This window comes from Salvia hispanica, chromosome 5 (assembly GCF_029641045.1).
Source record: "Salvia hispanica isolate PSC_SH4W2 chromosome 5, Shi_PSC_v1, whole genome shotgun sequence".
Taxonomy (NCBI): domain Eukaryota; kingdom Viridiplantae; phylum Streptophyta; class Magnoliopsida; order Lamiales; family Lamiaceae; genus Salvia; species Salvia hispanica.
The window spans coordinates 23,939,849-23,959,381 of record NC_142696.1 but is presented as its reverse complement, the minus strand read 5'-3'; the positions used below and the strand labels follow the sequence as shown (position 1 = coordinate 23,959,381).

Below are 19,533 nucleotides of genomic sequence, written 5' to 3'. Positions count from 1 at the left end.
TTTCAATCTAATAGTCAATAATTAAAGAAAAACACAGTGGATCATTATAAAAAAGTTTTAGGTCATATTATCAAATTTGGGTTAGAGATCATATTAAGATCATTTTATTTAATCCTTATTATAATGACATAAAAATAAGTTTACGATGACCTAAATATGACCTATGTATGCTTGGTTCTGTATTATTGTATCAAGAATATAGTACAGTGAGAATGTTTTTAAAGATGGAAGTAATTTATTATCCCAACTTCCAATACATCTTCTCCATCCTTCAATGCTTCCAAATCTGCAACCTACAGTCCGACCTCACCGGCGGCGAAGGAGGACCAGGAAAATTAATAGGAAATCCCATTCGCTTCCGACCCCTCCGATCCTGGCTCCGTCCCCGACAATAATGCTTATCGGCGCCGCTTTCATTCTCTAGTGTTCCAGCGGTAGCTAGCTTGGCATGTGCTGCGTCCGTCAATGCCGGTAGCCACCGCATCGACGCCGAAGTAGTCGCCCTGAAGCTGACGTTGAGCCGCCGGATTTTCCCAAGTCCAGATAGCCTTTTCCGCCCTACTTTCCCTTCAATTTCTCCAAAGCCGTCGACCTCTGCCACCATTTCTCCAAAGCCATCTACCTCCGATTCCTCCAAGTTGCTATAGGTAGATTCATTTTCTTAATAAGTCACAGAAGGGCATTTAGCCAAGCTGCTACTTATAATACTCCCTCCATTCCCTCATAGTTGAGGCGGAACTTTTCGGCACGGAGTTTAAGAAATGAATGTTGAGTGTGTTAAATAAATAGATAAAAAAGTAAGAAAGAGAAAAATGTAGAGAGAATAAAGTATAAAATGAATAAAGTAGAGAGAATAAAGTAAGAGAGAGTAAAGTAAGAGAGAGGAAAAAATTACTATAAATGAAAATGACACAACTATGAGGGAATTTTTTGAAATGGAAAAATGACTCAACTATGAAGGAACGGAGGAAAGGGAGCCGTAGAAGTTCAAAACTTTCTGTGTAAGCCACTGTAGTTAATTCTCTGTACAACTTCATGGAAAGACTCAAAACAAATAAAAAATATTTTTCTTTATGAGAAGATCACGTGTCAAGAGGATATGCTCATTTTCCCCCCAAATAATTTTTCGCCATTTTTGTTAATTTCCCTGCAACTGCCACTTTAGATATAGATTGCTTCTCTTCGTAGAATAGTATTCCAAGTTTAGTTTCTCTCCGACTTATCAAACGAACATCCATCCCGTTTGTGGCAAAGATTCAAGGCATACTTTACGTCTTCGTTTTTAAATTCCCCGTCAATGAATCATTTACCATCTAAATGCAAAAACATCATAAAACAATGAAGCATAAAAAGTTATAACAACTCTTGATAAGAACGCATTTTATTTTGCAACTGAAAACTAAAGCACTCAGGAAACCAAAAAAAGCAGATAAAAGTTATAACCACGCTTGATAAGAAACATTTATGACTGAAAATAGATCAAACAACATGAAAATTACTACTATGCTGTTGTTGAATTGTCACTTGATGATGCTGAAGGAGATGCCAAAGGATCTTCAGTTACCAGCGCAATGGACGCCCTCCACTCGTCTATCTTAGCAGCTATCTCCATATCTAAACTCGGAAGCTCACGCTGCTGCAGAATTTCAAAAATCTCTTTGCTCTCGCCAAGAAGAATGGCTGCTCGCCTCACACTTTCTTCCCTTTCTTTGATGTTGCTTTTGTGACACTTCAATGTTATAACCTGCACTAGATTGGTGAGGCACGCTGCTAGTATATCCGAGATGGTGATGGATATACTCTCAAATAGCTCGTCACCATCTTGATTCTCGTCATCTCCCATTCCTAACAAGATCGTTTGAGCAATCCTGTACATTGAGTTAGCAGCTATAACTCTAGCAGGCCAGTTTAGAGGATTCTGCATTAGAATATCTCTCGTTTGAGCCGTAAAATCTGTCACAATCTTTTCTGCCATGTTAGAAAGATTTCGCAGTGTTTCCTTCTGCGTTGTTCCTCTCACTCTCGTGCTCTTCAAATCTGTCTCATCCCATTTTTTGTACAATTCAACGCCATCCCAAACCACAACTGCTGCTTTTCTGATGCTTTCTAACTCCCCGGATCTGTCTAGAGTTTCCTCAATGAGCTTCACAATGGACAAGCCTTCACTAACACTAGCCAATAACTGTTTAGCCTTATCGTCTGCGAAGTTGAGAAGAGCGACTGAAATGGTTGTCAAAGTCACCACGGGCAGAGACCAGCAATTCGGAGGCTCTTGAGAATCCAAGCTTGGGATATCGCTGCTGTCAAATCGTCCCACCCCATTGAAGTTTGAAGATTTCTTTAGAAGCTGGATCAGATTCTCGGGCTGCTTTTTTTCGCCTACTTGTATCAGCCTATCCGCCTCGTTGCATATGTTCTTGAGGACTTTATAAGGCAACTGTGGCTCCCCTTCAAGTAGAAGAACATATTGCCTAAAATCCACTTGTGTTCCATCACTTGATTTAGATTTTCCCACCCTTAAAACTGAACTACCAAACCAAGCAGAGAGGAATATAACTAGTTTTCCAGCTGAAACAAGCAGAATCAGAAATCCAATGCTGAAATTCAGAACGAATCCGACTGCATCACGAAGTAGCTTCTTGCTTACGCGGTTTTGAACTTGAAATGGAAGCGATCTGTCTCTCCACTCCACCAGCCTCCAAGTCCAGTAATCGTCAACCTTCAGTTCATCTCTGAAGTTCGTTCGCTCCATCTCAGCAATCTTGAACCACGAAGCAGTGAACCATCTCAGCAGAGGAGCAATAGTTCCCATTGCCACTCCAAGGGACTGAATGATTAAAATCCAGTTGACTGACCAGCCGTAATCCGAAGTAAGAAACACGGAAGAAACAATGGGACCGGTATCGTTGGTACTATCAGTACCCAAGCTCGAACCGTACTTTACAAACCGGGCTTGTACCAAAAACAGAGCTGTGAAAACACACAAGAGTCCGGAAATAGAAGAAATGGCAGACCTTGCAAGAACAAACTGAGGGCTGCTAGTTGCAGCCATCACCCAATACCCTTTCACCATATTTTCAAGCTCATCACTACTAAACCTTCCCCACTCTACATGTCTATTCGAGACCGATTTGTGCATTTCATTATACTTCAAACCTATGTATCTCTTGGCACCTGGAATCATCAACGACATACAACATAACATCACAAGAAAGAGAAGCATGATGACAGCAGATGTAACCTGTTGGGGCAGCAATACATATAACATAGATCGAAAGCTACGCATCTGAACAAGATGAATGCATATGTTTCCAGCAATAGTGATGACAAGAATTCCTAAAGCTGCCATGTTTAGTACAATCTCATTATTCTCCATGGAACCCAAAGATGTCATGAAATTACTCATACCAGTCGACATCAAAACAACGCTGCTGATCCTAGTGAGTTTCTCCTTGCTGGTTGTTTCCAAGCTTGTTAGATCTACGGGTAGTTTCATGGCTACTGCTAAGAGTGTGAGGGAGAAGGCGTTGAGAGAGAAATACTTACACGGGAGCCAATACTTTTTGCTTCGGAAGCCAATGAAAGCATCGGCTGCCATTGCAAGTGTGCAGACGGCAGAAGCTGCTGCAATGTACATGCCTATCCATGGCATAGTTGAATCAAGTGAATCTTGCACATTATTCGGATCTACGCGTGCTGCGGGTGATGCCATGAGCTCGAAAGATAACTCTACCGCCTTGATTTTTTCAGTTAAAAGGGTATCAAGCCTTTGACACGTTCACACAAGACTTGGAAATTATTTTTCAATGAAAGACTAGTTGGGTGTTTTTTTTTTCAAAGTTGATGCTATTCCCATGCACTTTATTTTCTTGGTCAAGAATATTTATTTTTCCAGTCAATGGTGAAGTAGGAATGCTCTGAAGTGTTCCATTGTTTTCCACTCCGATGTGAAAACTTCATTACAGATACAGACTCATGTAGAAAACTTGTAGCAAGAACGTAACAAGAACGTTACTATGTGTGAAAATTCAGCAGGATTAGTTGTGAAAATTCAGCAGTATTAGTTGTGACAGCAGTATTGGAAAACTTGAAGTAGGAATGCTCTGAAGTGTTCCATTGTTTTCCATAATTGCTAGTTTGAAAAGGCTTGTGAAATTGCAGAGATTGGAAGCAATTTTTGCAAGCTCGAGACTGAAGCATTTTAATGTGACACGTCATTGGATGCGAGATGCACTTGTGCAGCTCGAGGTCCTAGGCATACTTTTGTTCACCGTCTTGGAGTTGCTCACGATGATCATATTACTACATTAGGTAGATCATATGCCAGTCTATGTAAAAACAGAGAAAAAGCAATATCCACTCTCGATAAGAACACATTTTATTTTCGCGTTTGAAATGCCAAAGCACTCGGAAACAAAAAAACAGATAAAAGTCACAACCAGATACATATTTAAACAACATAAAAATTACTACACTGTTGTTGCATTGTCACTTGATGATGTTGAAGCGGATGCCAAAGGATTTTCAATATCCAATGCCAAGGATGCCCTCCACTCGTCAATCTTAGCAGCTTTCTCCACATCCAGACTAGGAAGCTCACGTTGCTGCAGAATATCAAAAATCTCTTTGCTCTCACCAAGAAGAATCGCTGCTCGCCTCACACTTTCTTCCCTCTCTTTGATGTCGTTTCTGTGACACTTCAATGTTATGACTTGCACTAGATTGGTGAGGCACGCTGCTAGTATATCCGAGATGGTGATGGATATACTCTCAAAAAGCTCATCATCAGTTTGGTTCTCGCCATCTCCCATTCCTAACAAGATCGTTTGAGCAATCCTGTACATCGAGTTAGCAGCTATAACTCTAGCAGGCCAATTTAGAGGGTTCTGCATAAGAATCTCTCTCGTTTGAGCCACAAAATCTGTCACAATCTTTTCTGCAAGCTTAGAAAGGTTTTGCAGTGTTTCCTTGTGTGTTGTGCCTCTTACGCTCGTGCTCTTTATATCCGTGTCCTCCCATTTTCTGTACACTTCAGCTCCTATCCAAACCACATCTGCTGCTTTTCTTATGCTTTCTAACTCGCCAGTACGGTCTAGAGTTTCCTCGATAAGCTTCACGATGGGCAAGCCCTCACTAATGCAAACCATTAACTGGTTAGCCTTCTCGTCTGCAATGTTGAGAAGAGCAACTGAAATGGCTGTCAAAGTCACCACGGGCATAGACCAGCAATTTGGAGGTTCTTGAGAATGCAAGCTCGGGATTTCGCTGCTGTCAAATCGCCCCAACCCGTTGAAGTTTGAGGATTTCTTTAGAAGCTGGATCAGATTCTCGGGCTGCCTTTTTTCGCCTCCCTTTATCAGCTCATCCGCCTCGTTGCAGATGTTCTCGAGGATTTTATTAGGCAGCTGTGGCTCACCTTCAAGTAGAAGAACATATTGCCTAAAATCGACATATGCTCCCGCTAAAACAGGTCTTTCATTCTTGCGTAAACACAAGAGAACTGCTATACCAAATCTAGCAGAGAGGAATAGAACTAGTTTGGCTGCTAAAACAACGAGAATCTGAGCTCCAATGCAGAAATTCAGAACAAATCTTACAGCATCACGAAGAAGCTTCTTGCATACGCGGCTTTGAACTTGAAACGGAAGTGATCTGTCCCTCCACTCCACCAGCCTCCAAGTCCAGTACTTGTCAACATTGACTTCATCTCTAAAACTCTTCCGTTCCATCTCACAAATCTTGAACCACGAAGCAACGAACCATCTCAACAGAGGAGTGATAGTTCCAATCGCCACTCCAGTACACTGAATGTTCAAAATCCAACCAACGGACCAACGATATTTTGAAGTAAGAAAAACACTAGAATTAACTTTATACCTAGGATATAGAAGCCTATGTGAAATCCGAGCTTCGACCAAACCTGCCACTGTGAAAAGGCACCAGAATCCTAAAGTCGAAGAAATGGCAGACCTTGCCAGCACAAACTGAGGACTGCTAGTTTGAGCCATTACCCAATACCCTTTCACCATATTTTCAATCTCATCACTACTAAACCTTCCCCACTCTACTCGTCTATTTGAGAATGATTTGTGCATTTCATTATACTTCAATCCTATGTATCTTTTAGCTCCCGGAACCATCAACGATACAGAACATAACGTCACAAGGAAGAGAAGCATGAGCGCAGAAGATACCATCTGTTGGGGAAGCAACACATATAACATAGATCCAGAGCTAAGAATCTGAACAATATGAATGATGACATTTCCAGCAATAGTGATGACTAGAATGCCTAAAGCTGCCATGTTTAGTACAATATCGTTATTCTCCGTGGAGCCCAGCGATGTCATGAAATTATTCATAGCGGTTGACATCATATAAAGGCTGCTAAGCCTCGCGAGTTTATCGTTGGAGGTGAGGTCTAAACTCGTTAGATCTACAGGCAGCTTCATGGCTACTGCTAGAAGTACGAGGGAGAAAGCGTTGAGAGAGAAATACTTACAGGGAAGCCAATACTTTTTGCTTCTGAAGCCAATGAAAGCATCGGCCGCCATTGCAAGTGTGCAGACGGCAGAAGCTGCTGCAATGTACATGCCTATCCACGGCATTGTTGAATCAAGCGATGCTTGCACTCTTTTCAGATAATCCGGATCTTCGAGCGTTGGGGATGAAGCCATGAGGCCGAAAGCTAACTCTGTTGGTTCGATTTCTGTCTGATTATCTCTGTTGTTTGCATGTAGCATGCACTCTTATTTCAATCAACATAGTATATTAGTATTCCATTTCTTTGGCTTGTTGACGCAAGACTTTGAAATTAATTTTTCAGTGATGTCTTTATTACCCTGTTCTTGGTCAAGAATTAATATTTTTTGTCAAATTGATTGATTTTCTATTATGGTGAGGATGAAACTTGCTACGACACGAATGTGGTGGACTGAAATCATGCACTTTTTTCCAAGTCTTGCCAGTCTTATTGATAGAGACACATGTGGGAAGTTCTAGCAAGAACGTAATTATGGATGCAAATTAAGCAGCATTAACGAAATTGTGTTGGTGGAAATCGACTTTGCAATTTAATTTCTATAATCGTTGGGCCTAAAAAAGTACTATTTCATTTATCAACTCAATCCCTTATTTGGCTGATATTTTCCAATTTAATAAACTAAATACAAGTGTTGGGCCTAAATTAAAAATACAATTTACAATTTGGGCCCAAACTAATTAACCTGAATTCTTTGTCCTTGGCCCAAAGACTCCTCACAATCATTTGTTTCAGCGCCTGAATCCCTACGATTAAAAAGAGAGAAAAATAGAGTGTTTGAAAGATGTTAAAGGCGAGGTAAGAGATAAGGTTACCTCGCCTATATTGGGATGAAAATAATAAGAAATAAAAGAGTAAAAGAAATATAATGTCAAACCTCTTATTCTGAAACGTCAGCAAATTTAATCTCAAATTACGAAAAGTCAACAAATTGGGACCCATATTTTGATATTTCTCGAATAAAAATATGTGTGTTTTCGTTTATATCTGCGATTGAAGTTTATGTTATACTCCTTCCATTCCGCGGTAGTGGAGATGTTTCTTTTCGGCACGTGATTTAAGAAAAATTGTGTTAAGTGGGTTAAGTAAAAGAAAAATAAAATAGGAAATGAAAAAAGTGAGACTTGATGTCATGAACTAGGTTGAATTTTGAATTTGTGGTGAAATCAATTCTACCCCCAAATCATTTAATGACCGTATGTAAACATAGCAAAACACAAAAAATAAGTTACCAAAACATGAACAAAAGAAACATTATTTAATACTTCACTATTTCACAAAATTCATGACAAGAAAAAAAACCTAGGGTCCAACACAGGGAGAATTCTTCTTTTGTTCTAGGCTTGTAATTGCATTCCATCTTAATGAAGAAGAATAAAATTGTTCCCAGACAGGGAGTGACGCATAAGCATTATGCGTCACTCTAAATGAAACGCATAAAGCAGATGCGTCTTTAAAGAAAGACGCATATCGATGATGCGTCGTTAAAGTGGAAACGCAAAAAATATTGCGTTTTGTAAAGACGCATAACCCTTATGCGTCTTTCATTGGTGACGCATATCCGTTGTGCGTCTTTGGGTAATGACGCATAACCATTATGCGTCTCTGGGCGTGTTTTAAAATCGGGCAGAACGCATCAGAACAGACCAGACGCAGAAGCAAGGGACGAATTTACGCGATTTCCGGTGATGTCCGGCAATTTCGGTCGATTTCCAACATTTTCTTTATAAATTCCGATAATTGTACTTCAATTTAGCTACATTCATCATTATTCATGTTTATTTTGCTTTCATTTGTTAGTTTTACCCAATTTTTTAAATTAGGGCTTATAGGAAAAATGTCCCTAATTGGTGTTTTTTGAAAATGTTTTTGATGCAGAAATCATGCAAGTATTTGTGAGTTTGTATTGGGGTGGTAGAGTAGTTCAACTACCACATATGGGTATTGGTTATGATCCACCTTGTGCGAGGAGCTCCATCGTATTAAATTCGTGTGTTTCCTATTCTGAATTGGTAGCAATGATATGTGATGCGATGAGAATAGATATGAACCAACACACTATTGAATTATTATGGAGACAATGTATAGTCTTTGCTTCCGGTATGAGTTATACCTGTTCTGTGATTTGCAATGATGCAAGTGTAATGTTTATGTTCAACAATGCTCAAAATTCAAGTGGGTGTATTGAGTTATTTGTTGAGTATTCACCTGTGAGAAGTTCAGAAATCCCACCAGTTGTTGATTGTGGTATTGGATCATCGGCGAGGGTTGAACTTATGAGCTCTGACTGTGGTATTGGATCATCTGCGAGGGGTGAACATATGAACTTTGATCATAGTATGAATGAGCAGAGAGATGTTGTAGATGCTGTTGATGTTGGTGTTGGATTGAATGATGAGGTAGATGTTGCAGATGTTCTTAATGAGCCAACAGCATTATCTGAGACTGAGCCAGAACCCGATCTCTGTGATGGTGATGGTTCTTCTGATGATGGTGATGGTTCTTCTGATGATGAGATAATACCTTGTAAACCTGTTTTACAAGGTGAACAACCACTTCCAGAATACAACACTAGAGGGTTGAAATTCTTTCGCAAATTACCAGGTCGTCCTTCTGGAGTATCTGATGATGTTGTTGATAATGAACACAACAATTTGTATTGGGATGAGAAAGAGCCGCATCGGATTGTGTTGGGAACAAAATTTGATTCCAAGCTTCATGTGAAGACTGCTATAACTATGTGGAGTTTGTGGCAGGAAAAGCAGTTTAAGGTCGTCGAGAGCAAATTAAGAAGGTGGCATGCCGTATGCAAATTTCCAGCAGGAGCGACAGCAACAGGTATAGGCATCATCAGCACCACAGACGCTGAAAAAGCGAGAGAATGTAAGTGGGAGGTTTTAGTTACACAAAGGGCGCATGACGATATGTGGGAAGTTAGAAAGTGGGTGGGTCGACATACTTGTGTAGGCCATCGTGCTAACAGAGATCATGCTAACTTCTCATCGGCAATGATTGCTCTGTGTATTCGACCTCATGTGCGACAATGTGCCGATTTCAAGGTCTTCTCAATAATAGTTGATATTCAAGACAGATTTGGTGTGTCAATCAGTTATAAGAAGGCATGGTATGCAAAGAGAAAGGCTATAGAGTTTGTATATGGTGGATGGGAGGAATCATTCAGGCAGTTGCCAAGCTACATGTTTGAACTCCAGTCACAGAATCCGGGCACAATTGTTGAATGGAAGTACAACGAGCTGTTGAGTCAGAGACGTACAAATGTGTTCAATTATGTTTTCTGGGCATTTGGGCCTGCAATACATGCTTTCCAGAAGGCTGCACCGGTGTTAACAATAGATGGGACTCACCTCCGAGGAAGATTTAAAGGTAAGCTGCTTGTTGCTTGTGGTTTTGATGCTAACAAGACATGCTTGCCTATTGCATATGCTGTGGTGGATGAAGAAACCAATGACAGTTGGTCATGGTTTTTGGATCATGTAAGAACTCATGTGGTGAAATACGAGAGGGAGGTGTGCATTATATCAGATAGGCATAAAGGAATCTTCAAAGCAATGGAGTCTGCAATCATGACAAGGGCCCCGCAGATACACCACAAATTTTGTTTGGTCCATGTGAGGGCAAATGTGTTGAAGAAGCATAAGGGCCCCAGTGTGAAGGCCAAAATCTGGAAGTTGGGGGTCAGTACTCAGGTACGTAAATTTGAATGAAGAAGTCGAGCACTATCTGATGTCAGCCGTGGTGCGATGCGAATGCTTGATAGGATTACAAAAGAACGTTGGTCGCTATGCTACGATGGTGGACTTCGATGGGGGGTGGCCACAACAAACATGTCGGAGTGCTACAACAACGTGTTGCGGGGTGTTAGAGAGTTGCCAATTAGAGCTTTGGTTGATTTGACATTTTGGAGGATGGTGAAATGGTGGGTATAGAAGAAGAAAAAAATAGAACACACTGAAGGTGAGTTAACCCCGTGGGCGAGGGACATGCTTGCTAAGAATGACTCAAAGGGGCGAAAACATTACATTACTGTAATTGACCGAGATATAGGGAAGTACCATGTCCGAACTCGAGGAAGAATAGAAAATGGAGTGTCAAAGGGCAACAATGTTCAAATAGTAAGGTATCTCGAGTCAACGTGCAGTTGTGGTAAGTGACAGACGTGGAGAATTCCTTGTTCACATGGTTGTACAGTTGCTAGAGACAGAGGTCACGTCATGATTGATCTCATAGATAAGTGCTACTACCTAAGTACATGGAGATCACAGTACTATGGTGAAATTTCATTTGATGCACCAAGACACGAAGATTATTGGGTTGAACCTTCATGGAAATTGTGCATCACCCCTCAGCAGTTGATTCCTAGAAGGCGTGGCCGAATTAGAAGAAGGAGGATACGTAATCAAATGGATGTCCGCGAGGAAGATGAACCGAGAGCTCCCCGCCGTTGTAGAAATTGCGGGAAAGAGGGGCATGACCAAAGAAATTGCACAGATGGTGCTGTTCAGTAATTTCATGGTATATATTTGAGTTGTGTATTTGAGAGCTATTAGGTTTTTATTGACAATTTTTGTTGATTTGCAGGAACGACTGACAAGAGAGGGCATGGCTTTGAGGCTGAATATTGTTGATGTTTGTTTTAGGCATATGTGATGGATCTTATTTGACATTTACTATGTTTAACATTTTGTGGTAGATGTTGTTGACAATTATTATGATTTATATTGGTTTTAGTTGGCAGTTATTATGTCAGATGAATATTGTTGTCATTTTTTTCAACCGGGTGGAATGAGTGTTTGACAATCGATACTTTGTATTGTCAATTTTTTAAAAAAAATCTGCAAGAATTTACCTTAATTATGTGACCAAAACCTGTTCCAAAATAAACAAATACCAACATATTTATAAACATAATTTCACCAAAGACCATTAAAACATATAAGTTCACACTGAAAGATACATAAGAGACCAACTCATATCAAAAACCTATTTCCCCGAAGGAGTGTATTTTGTTGCAGCTTTCCCTTTGTTCTTTCTTGTTGAAAATCCCCTGAATACATTGTGCATTGCCTTCCCAATCTTACTTGATGAACTCTTCACAATTCGTCGTGACGATCCCTCAGTGGGTGGTCGAGATATTACTACTTCATCCTCTTCCCCACTCCCTGATTCCCCGTCATCTTCTTCGTTGCCCTCTTCTTCCTGTCCATGTTCTTGCTGGCCCTCTTCTTCCCTCACAGAAGCCACAAATTGGTAATTCTGGAAATATGGATCACGCCGTGCTCTAGCTGCATCCCAATCAGTACCAGCGTCGAAGAATGAATTACATGACAATCGTGTTCCCCATTGCGAGTAGTCGTGGCTTGAACCACTCATCTGGGACTGTGACCCTGGGTAGACAGACCAACTGGGGGGATCGTACTCTGGACTCAGTGGCTCTGGTTCCACATACTCAGGCTGGGGCTGTTGCGGCTGCGACAACCTATACTGTCGTGTATACCGGTGTCCACCTACCCGAACACCCGGCACTCCATGACGAATAGAAGTCGGTGGGCGTGTTGGCATGACCACATCTCGCCGTTGCGACGTGGGATACTCCATCACATCAGTATTACCTGTCGCACGAAGACCCTCGGCAACCATTTCCCGAATCTGCCGTAACCGAGGATCGGTGTCACGTTCAGAGGTCTCCCTGAGCCATCTCAACCTAGATAATGCAAAATCATTAAAACCAACCTATACCAACTTCAAACTGAATACATTTTTATAAACAAAAACATACCAACACTTTCATAGAAGAGGCTGACTCGTTCATCCCAGCCGTAGACTGTGTCCCAGGTTGAGTTAGGTATGACACCGTGATCCTATTGTACCACGCCATATAGCCCGGATTAATGCGACCTTCCATGCCCGCCGTTGCATGGTCAAAAGTTGATTGGAACCTCTCGTGTCTCATATCCCACTCATCAATGTACAATTTATGTTTCTTTGCCCAATCAGCGCCCTTCATCCCACGACGGTGACTTTTACACAAATGTCCGGCATTCTTTAGCATCCTATCATGATACTCAGGAATACGTTGGTAGCGGTTAAATTGTCGGCAAACCCGTCCAGCCTCGTGTGCCTCGACAAATGACCAGCACACCAAGTAAGTGTCGCACAAGAAGGATGCGGTCGAATCAATGCAGTGATCAGGCAAGATACAATCTACATACGGTGTCCACAGAAACTGCAAACATATAATATAAAAATCAAATTAGCAACTGGCCGTGATGAATCAGTGATAATTGATCAGGATATAATAACAAACATATAATATAAAAATCATAGTTATAATAAATTCATTAACTAAGATAATGGAAATAAATTTCACCTGGCCGGGACGAATCAGTGATAATTGATCACGGTAATAAGCAACTGAATATCGGGGAGCATTTCCTATTTCAGTCACTCCGTGCCACCTAAACATAAAATTAATGTCAAAAGTTACCAAAGAAAAATAATGAAGTGAGTTAATGTAAAAAATACATTACTTGGCTCCACACGGGGTATACGGCGTGTGCATAGGCGATATCACAAAGGATGGTCTCAATGTGGGCATTCTTTCCCACGCACATATCTGCAAAAGAACCATAGGTCCACCCAAATCCCTCTTCTGCCTGGGTACAGAAGCCTCGCATAAATAATGATACAGATACGCCAACGCAGCACTACCCCAACTGATATTAGCCACTTGGTTTGGATCGTCAAAGACATTTAACCACATAAAGGGGACCTTGCACCCTGTGGTGTCCGGTAAAATAAGTCCTCCTAACAAGATCAGGGCATGTATACGTGCCCTTTGGATGTATGCATAATCATGCAGCCCATCATCCAAAGGTAGCGTCGCTTGGTGGATCAGAGATGTCATTAGCAATCCGCCCTGCTTCGTTTCTGTGTCTACGTCAGGTATCCATCCCAACATATCTCGACACTTGCTGGGCCAATCTTCATATCCGATAGGGTAGTCATAGCCAGTGAAAACACGCTCGTCTGCTCTCAAACCCCACAGGCTTTGCACATCCTGTAAGGTTACGGTAGCTTCTCCAACTGGTAGGTGGAAAGAGTGTGTCTCAGGCCTCCAGCGCTCGACAAGGGCAGTGATAAGCTCATTGTCCATCCTCATCGGCCTATTACATTCCAGCACGCCTTTGAAACCCCATACATCAAGCCAATACTTCACATTTTCATGTATTGGCACTGCCCAAACCTTAGTTTCCGTCCGACGAACTCTGAAAATATTTGATGTGCCATCAACCATCAATGAGGCTGAAATGTGTTCGTCTTGATGAAAGAGTAGTGATGGATCCTCAGGTCCATAGCATAACTGCCTTTCGGAACTTGTAGATGTCATCTGCTTAATATCAGCAATCATACAACATTGCAAAAGTTGAAAATCTACATATCCAATAACCTCCAGCATAGCAATCAAAGATGTCACAAACAAAACTAACATATTCATCAACAACTTAATATCTACATAACACTCAAATACCTCAATAAGTAATCACTTAAACAAAATTTTAAAAATATTGTAAAACACGACCAAGATTCAAATTTTATCACAAAAACTCAACAATCCAACATAAATTGCAACTTCAATTGAAAAGCAAAAAACTATATTTCAATTTGAAAACATTTAACCAAGATTCAATTTTGTAGCTTTGTAAAAAGGGCACAATTACAAAAATTAAATCAATTACTTCTACTCATTGCATTATATACATGTGAACCCCACAAATAGGCAACAAAACAACAAAAATCGACCCTAAATTCATCAATTTCATCATAAATTCATCCATTTCATCGTTAACCCTAATTTTGTTAAATTAGGGAAAACCTACACAAATTAAGCAATAAAGGATGAAATTGAAGAACAATTACTTGAAGATGTTTGCAGCCGGTTGAAATTCGTCGGAAAAACCTCAAATCGCCGGTTGCCGGTTGAAAAATGGCTTCAATTCGCCAATTCGTCCCTTGCTTCTGCGTCTGGTCTGTTCTGATGCGTTCTGCCCGAGTTTAAAACACGCCCAGAGACGCATAATGGTTATGCGTCATTGCCCAAAGACGCACAACGGATATGCGTCACCAATGAAAGATGCATAAGGGTTATGCGTCTTTACAAAACGCAATATTTTTTGCGTTTCCACTTTAACGACGCATCATCGATATGCGTCTTTCTTTAAAGACGCATCTGCTTTATGCGTTTCATTTAGAGTGACGCATAATGCTTATGCGTCACTCCCTGTCTGGGAACAATTTTATTCTTCTTCATTAAGATGGAATGCAATTACAAGCCTAGAACAAAAGAAGAATTCTCCCGTCCTAACACAAGGTATATTATAACCAAAACTATTATATACAGTGTGACGCATATGATGTCCGCGTTCACACGTCTATTATGGATGAATATTAAACAGCATTAGTAATTCAAAAAAAGAAAGAATTAATTAGCAAACAAATTGTGCTAGAGAATGGGCACTTGTACGCGTCCTGGTGAAGCTAGGATTTTGATGAATGGCCTAAACTTAATGTTAGAGTTTGTATACTAGAAATAACGTTTCGAATGATTGAATACTGTAAAATTCTTATTTTATTTTCCAGGAAATAAAACAGATTATTTTTATCATAATGTTGTTATGTTTTACATTTAATGGATATTAATTACATGTTTAAATGTATAAGTTAACTTAACAAAGTCTAAGTCTTTGTTTTAGTAGACCGGTTGTGAGCGGCGTCCACTTTAAGGTAACACGGTCAGTCCTAAACAAAGAAAAAGAAGAATTTCACGACCTAGATGGAATTAGACTATCCATCGTGAAAGGTTGCAATGTCAGTCCGCATATTTCTAAGCCTTACTGAAATAAGATGACATTGGTGTGGTAAAGCACTGAACGGATCTAACAGCAAGACTTGTCTTGTGCTATCTACTGAAAGGCGAGGTCTTGATAAATATTTGTTTCTTAATCAAAGTAGGTTAGCATTGAGCATACGTTATTGATTATGCATTACTTTGACTTATCAAATGGTGCGGGTTTTTCGTAGCCCAATAATCTTGATATATTGGGTAGTGGTGATTAATATCTAGCGGTGCTAGGATTGCTATTATATTAAATCGTGTGCGAGGTGAGTCTCGTTTGATAATATCCTCAAGAGGAGCGCGGAACAAGGATTTATTATTCGGAACCTAACTAGTTGGAGTTTGATCACTCTATGAATAATAAATAAGCATTTCATGCTAAGTCCACTCTTGGAATTAATAAGAAATTAATTGATTAAGTCCATAGCAAACATTAATTAATTAATGGACATTTTTATCTTAAGCGCGGGAAATGAAAGTTAAAACGGAAACCCGAATTACTTATAATTTCGGATATGGATGGGGAGAGTTCAATATTACTTCTGTAGTGGCTGCTCGTAATATTCCAATTAAAACTTATATTAAATTGTGGGTTCAATTTAATTAGTAAAAAGTAAATTGGATGAGCCCATATCCAAAACCTTCCATAGATCTCTGTCTGCGCTCAAAAGGAACTTAATATAAATAAGATAATAAAGGAGACAGAAATAATAATCATTCCAGCTCAAATTTTCGTCCCTCTCTCTTAGAAGGGTTCGCAATTTTTCCTCTCCTCTTAGGAGTAGAATTTCTGTCTTCTTTATTTAAGTCCTAGTATTCCGGTGAGATCAGCCCACACTGATATTGGAATACAGTTCGGGAACTAGAGAGAAGATCCGTGGTCTAGTATTCAAAGCGTCACGTGGAGAAATAGCTAGCCATCATCAATTCTTTGGAGAATTAATTAAGTATTATATCTGCACCGTAGAAAAGCATGTTTTAGGTTTCAATATACAAGCATAATTAATTCAAGTTATGAGCATGATACATGTGAGAATTACGCGAATAGATTTTGTCTAAATAATCTGCTAAATAGATCTGATTATTATGTGATTTATTTGTTCGATTAAATTATGAAATTCGAAGCACGCTTCCGCTGCCAGTTATTTCACTTAATATATTGTGTCTACATAATATATTGAGATTGGATCTTCGTCGTGACTTTAAAATTATTTATTTTTTAAGTATATCCCTATGGTTGTGTATCGAATAGATTTAGGCCTAAAGTTGTTGAATGAACATGTTCTTGAGTAATGCCCTGGCCCATAGTTATTCAGTACTAGTATTAAAAACATGAGAACAAAAAGTTAGGAGACTGATTAGCGTATTTTATACTCCCTCATTCCTTTCATCACGTGTCTCATTTTAACTCGGTATGAGTTTTAAGAAATGTAATAGAAAGTGGATTGAAAAAATTAATGGAATTTATAGGTCCTACTTTAATATAGTAGTCCCACCCGTCCCATAATAATATGGGCATATGATATAACATGAGAATTAAGACAAAATTGGTAAAGTAAGAAAGAGGAGGAGAAGGGAAGTTAAAGTAGTGTTAGTGAATACTGAGACCCACATTATTATAGAGGTAATAAATTGTGATAAATTTCCATAAATGGAAATGCCCATATTCTCATGAGTCTGATAAAAATGAAAAGTGCACATATTTTTATGGGATGTGAGAGTATTAGTTTTATAATAAAAATTTGAGTTAGAATGAGGTAGTGGAATATGAGGTCTACTGTAAAAATGAAATTGGACAATTATTATGAGACAGATCAAAATGGAAAATTGAGATATATTATAGGAGATGGAGTAAGTATTTAGTAACTCTCACTAAGTAAAAGTCTTTCTTCTCTACTTTTCTTTCAGCGACTGGCATAGGTTATTATCGATATGCCTAATATAATTTTGATCATAAAACTTTTCAACTGAAATTTGTCCATCAGCCATTGTTGTTATTGCTCCCTGTGAATCTGATCCTGTGAATCTGATATGTAGATATTAATTGCTATGAAAATGCACACAATTAAAAAAAGATATAGTATTTTCTCCGTCTTATTAAAGATGTTTCACTTTCTTTTGTAATTTATCCAACTAAAGATGTCATACTTCTATTTTTAGAAAAAAATTTCTCTTACATTAATATAAATATTATATTTTGTCTCTCCAATTAATACACAAAATAAAACCGCTTAAAATCTCATGTCGTCCCATAAGTGTGACATCTTTTATGGAACAGAGGAAGTAATGAATACTCCCTCCGTCCCGGATAATTCGGGTCACTTTAACCGGGCACAGGTTTTAAGAATTGTAATGAAAAGTGGGTTGAAAAAGTTAGTGGAATGTGGGTCCTACCTTTATATATTAGTTTTATAATAAAATGTGAGTAAGAATGAGTTAGTGGAATATGGAGTCCACTACCAAAAATGGTAAAAGTGAAGTGGGACAAATTATGTGGGACGAACCGAAATGAAAAACTGGGATGAATTATCTGGAACGGAGGGAATAATACACAAAGTCGTGGATCTTCACTGCTGACAAAACATATCGTACACTTTATAATTACAATGAGAAAAACTGTTTATAAGAAATGAAAAACCCTTAACTATACTCCATATTCTAATATTATATTTATTCCAAAAATAATTAAGAGTTATGAAAATATTCTGGTCCAGACACGGGACACCAAAATAATTAAAATAAAATGTAAGAGGTGATTACAAATTTAAAATACCTCTTTCAACTAGTACTAATCAAAGGACTACAAACATATATACATGGTCCCGATAAATAATGTGGTCTGGGAAAGTCTTCCATTTTCATCCACATACCACTAAGAAGACCAAACTTTTAGTCTACGGTCATTGTCGTTTATAAAGGGGGGGAACTCAGTGACCTTTTTTATCTTTACCTTCTTTAAGATAAGGTAGGAGAAAGCCATTTACTGATTTTTTTTATTAATACATAATTTTTATAATAATTGTGATATATTAACTATTCAAATTGTGCGTACAAATTAAATTGAATTTTTGGCATGGCACAATAAAATAAAAAGGCATTTAAATATAAAAAATACTTTTTTCTAGAAAATTCAAAATCCATTTTCTAATTTATATCAACCACTCTCCTCTCTCCTTTATCGAAATTGGGAGTGGATCCCCTATTTGTGCATAAAAGTACAGTATGTTGTCTCGTTGATGATACGCAAGAGAAAATAGATGGTTGTGTTTCATGTCTTAAATTTTGCTTATCATCCGCATCACTGTATTTTTATGTGTTGGAATCTATGCCGAACAATGGACTTTGACCAATTATAATTTCAATGAGACATTTAATTTTATGAAATTAAATTATACAGCGTCGATCTACGTTCGGAGTAGATGACCGTGGTATATTCATTTTCTCAAATCTGATTCCCGGTGAGTGAGAAATAATGGATTAAAGTTGTGCAAAATTACAAACTTAAATGAGCTACGAGAGAATCTTAGGGAATAATTAAGAGAGTTAATTATTCCACATTGAAAGTTACAACCTTATTAAACTAGTATTAATAAGAAGGATTATTACATGTAATAATTATAGTGGACTAAGATGGGTTGTAAGAGCCCACACGCGCGCGCCGCCCGCCCTGCCGCGAGCCGCGTGCTTGGACTCGATCCAAGGCTAGTAGGTCTAATTCTTTTTAACCACCACCGTTTCCACGTCAGTGAGCCAAGCGGGATGGCACCTCGTCAATATGACGCGGGAGGCCAACGTGGCTGACACGTGATAGTCCACGCCATGATCGAATCTAGAAGCGTCTAGATTACAGCTTGTAACGCCTCGTAACCGACGACCGTTACGGTCTAGCATTGATGGCAACCATCAAGGCTGCGTTGACCCCTACAGTGGACTGAGCCTATAAATAGGCTAGTCATTCTAGCATTCTACACAGAAACTAGATAGCACTCTGCATCATACACTCTCTCCTCTCTTCTGCATTGTTTTTCTGTCGAAACTCTGCCCTCTCCTCCATCCAGTTCGCCGGAGCTCTGCTGAT

At 39.2% G+C, this 19,533-nt stretch overlaps 2 protein-coding genes and 1 pseudogene across 2 annotated transcripts; 1 reads left to right on the top strand and 2 right to left on the bottom strand.

Moving 5' to 3' along the window:
• Window positions 1-1,394: 1,394 nt before the first annotated feature.
• LOC125189668 (uncharacterized) lies at window positions 1,395-3,694 on the bottom strand. The gene has a single exon (XM_048086923.2). It carries the CDS (start codon window positions 3,650-3,652, stop codon window positions 1,502-1,504), a length of 2,151 nt encoding a protein of 716 aa, XP_047942880.2. The 5' UTR covers window positions 3,653-3,694; the 3' UTR covers window positions 1,395-1,501.
• A 668-nt stretch (window positions 3,695-4,362) lies between these two features.
• LOC125199099 (uncharacterized) lies at window positions 4,363-6,706 on the bottom strand. The gene has a single exon (XM_089058669.1). The coding sequence runs from the start codon at window positions 6,675-6,677 to the stop codon at window positions 4,470-4,472; it is 2,208 nt and encodes a 735-aa protein (XP_088914795.1). The 5' UTR covers window positions 6,678-6,706; the 3' UTR covers window positions 4,363-4,469.
• A 1,979-nt stretch (window positions 6,707-8,685) lies between these two features.
• On the top strand, window positions 8,686-11,067 carry LOC125198079 (uncharacterized; annotated as a pseudogene).
• The last annotated feature ends 8,466 nt before the right edge of the window (window positions 11,068-19,533 follow it).